The sequence below is a fragment of the Haemaphysalis longicornis genome, unplaced genomic scaffold, assembly GCF_048455015.1.
Source record: "Haemaphysalis longicornis isolate Haplotype H1 unplaced genomic scaffold, Haemaphysalis longicornis Haplotype H1 scaffold_1, whole genome shotgun sequence".
Lineage (NCBI taxonomy): Eukaryota > Metazoa > Arthropoda > Arachnida > Ixodida > Ixodidae > Haemaphysalis > Haemaphysalis longicornis.
This window is the reverse complement of record NW_027526203.1, coordinates 340,115,391-340,118,254: the sequence shown is the minus strand read 5'-3', so window position 1 is coordinate 340,118,254 and position 2,864 is coordinate 340,115,391. Positions and strand designations below refer to the sequence as shown.

General features: G+C 47.8%; 1 protein-coding gene across 1 annotated transcript; it reads right to left on the bottom strand.

Moving 5' to 3' along the window:
- Positions 1–755: 755 nt before the first annotated feature.
- On the bottom strand, positions 756–1,123 carry LOC144170605 (uncharacterized). The gene has a single exon (XM_077700511.1). The coding sequence runs from the start codon at positions 1,091–1,093 to the stop codon at positions 848–850; it is 246 nt and encodes an 81-aa protein (XP_077556637.1). The 5' UTR covers positions 1,094–1,123; the 3' UTR covers positions 756–847.
- Positions 1,124–2,864: the final 1,741 nt, after the last annotated feature.

Here is a 2,864-nt window from a genome sequence, read left to right as displayed (position 1 = left end):
CACGAGACTTGTCCATTGTTTTTAAAAATGCAAACAAAAAATTTGTCGCAAAATTTTCTGGTGAAGTAAGTACGAATGGAACCCATATGTGCCGAATTGAAAGCATTTGTTGGAGATAAATGCCTAAGTGGCACTTTTCTGTACCTGTTATAATAGCCTAAAACCTTGATTTTTCATTCCTAAAGTTGCGGTCTCTTTAGTCATCACCCTCACAGCGCCGCACTGCGTGATTTGCTCGTCGCTGAAGATACGTCTTCCAGCTTCTGGATTGTTTCTGTTCCGATATTCGTTAAATTGTTCACTCAAAGCGTTTATTGATGTAGCTGGAAGGAACCCGGCCAATGGTACCGAGTGGCGCTCGATCGTGCAAAGTATGCCCAGACCGAGGAAGACAGGAAATATTTTGAGCAAGTTTCTGCGTCATCCGGTAAGTTGTGGCACTTTGTGACCTTGTAATCTAACCACTGAAGGCGTTTGCGCACTACGCACAGAAAGCAGTTCAAATTTTGAGTAAGGTTGGAAAACTTGTTGCAGGGTTCCCTTCAATGTGCGTGCTTTAGGAGTACGCGCACTCAATAAAACCTAAGGAAAAGTGTTTCTGTAAAATAAATGAGTTCATATTGCCTCATTGTTTCAATGGCCTTTCAATGACCTTGTGAGAGGAAAACAATCATGAATAGAAAAGTGAGTGCCTGCTGTGTTTCGTTTATTCTGCAAGGAATTTCAGGAATCGTAGGTCGTTCGAAGCCTCCGCTGGTGCGCGATCCATTGAGCATGAGAAGTGCCTTGCGCCGGTCTTAGTCATACTTCCGGCCAGAAACTGCAGCACTGCACAGCACAACCACAGTTATCCGTAAAATCCGTGGCCGTATCCACCATAGCCGATGCCGTATCCACCGTAGCCTCCGTAACCGAGGCCGAGGCCATATCCGCCATATCCGTGCTTAATGCTCGATCCGTAGGCGAATACACGGCCAACCGGGAATCCGTATCCTCCGTAGCCTCCGTAGCCTCCGTAGCCTCCGTAGCCACCAAATCCACCGTAGCCGCCTCCGAAGCCGAGGCCGCCGTAGCCACCATAGAAGCCAGCCATGGCCGAGGCCAACACGGCGAAGAATACGACGAGAACCTGCGGGTTTAAAGCAGAATGTTTTGTACGTTAGTTTTTCTTTTCCCTCTTCTTATGCTGTAGCCAGCCATCGCTTTCTAGCTTTATAGTCGTTTCACAGCTAGCCATGCATCTTGTATAGGTTTTCAACGTCCGCGATAATATAATCGCCACGGACACAAAAAAGAAAGAAATTCTCGGAGCACCGAAGTATAATAACGTGATTTGAAGGCGAAAGCGTTGCGGTATACCAATGACACCTAACTGCTAAATCGCACCCGCCTCTCTTTCTGCGCCTTTTGGAGAGCAATCACTTCAAATAGCAGGATGGCCCACGCCATAGCTTACCTAGGATCAGAGTTTTACGCGGCTGGTGTGTACCTGTTGCACTCACGTGCCATCACGTCCACTTTTCACGTGGCACGCACTATTCTATAATTCTCACGTTTCCAGGTCATACTTTTGTGAAGCGGGCATATTAGCCCCTCAAAGCTCCCGATTCCTGGTCAATCAGCCAAGTGGTTATGTGCCACGAAGAAATAAACAATCTGTTTTGTTCCCCCGTAGCGAAATCCCGGGATAGCGCGGTGGTAATGCACTCAGCCGCTACTCTGGACACCCGGGTTCAAATCTCATACGAACTCAAAAGCATTTTTTACTTGCTATTTATAGCGGCGACCATTTTCGGTATGGGAGAACAACAGCAACGGCGGTTTTTCACAGAAAGAATTGGGGCCATTTTGGCTTACGCATTCAAAACAGACGGACAGACAGTTAGATAGACGGAGCGAGGGTGAGAGGGAGTTGTGGAGGAAAAGAAGGGCGTCGAGGGAGGGAGCCTTTTCAACTCACTCAAACAGACCGAAAAAAAACGTGAGCTTCCCTTCTAGTGTGTTGATGCGTGCGCCCACCGCTGGTGCGAAAAGTGCCTAGAAAAATAACCCGTGCGCGATAACATGCCAGCGCGTGGTGTACCCTTAGTGCTAAGTACGGGGAAAGTATTACCGAAACATGTGTGCCACGGAGGCTCCGTAACCGTGCTCGTGCTCTTTCTCTCTTCAATTTTCTACATTATTATGTCACAGCCTTACGTTCACACGTTCTCTGCGCCAGGCTTTCCCCGTCGTTTGCGCTTGTCTACAACCCAGGAGGCGGAAGGAAGTTTTTTGGGCGCCCAATTTAGGCAACGGACCGTGACAGCTTGCAGTACCGTGAGAGCGGGACAACAGCTTCCGACGCTGCAGATGTACTCGAAGTGTGCACAGCTCGAGGAGATGGATATCTGGGCGGTCTCCCCGTTTCATCTATTCTCGGTGCGAACACGCCCGCCCTAGATTTGTCTCTGCTGGAAGAGTAAGTCTGGATGCTTCGAACACGAGTGTGAGAGAGCTAAACCAGATTCCATGCCTGGAGTTTTTTAAGAAAAGAAAACAATCCTCTACGGGCTAATTTGCAGCCGTCATTAGGCTCCTGTTTTTCTCCTTACTTATCCTTTCTTCCGAGGAAGGATACAAAAAAAAAAAAGAAAAAAAATCAGGAATTGATTTTTGTTTTGTAAAATGGAAAATTTCGGGATTTAATGCAGCGAAGCCTTGCTTGGGCTACTAGACGCATGCACCATAGTGGAGAGCTGCGGATTAATTTGGAACACCTGGAAATCCTACACAGTCATCGAAATCTCGACGTGCGGGCGCCTTTCGTTACATCATAAAGCATTCATCTGCAGTAGCATGATTTCGCTGCGGACCTGAAGGTG

Excerpts from the sequence above, each read along its gene's own strand:
- LOC144170605 (XM_077700511.1), bottom strand. The coding sequence starts at position 1,093 with ATGGCTGGCTTCTATGGTGGCTACGGCGGCCTCGGCTTCGGAGGCGGC.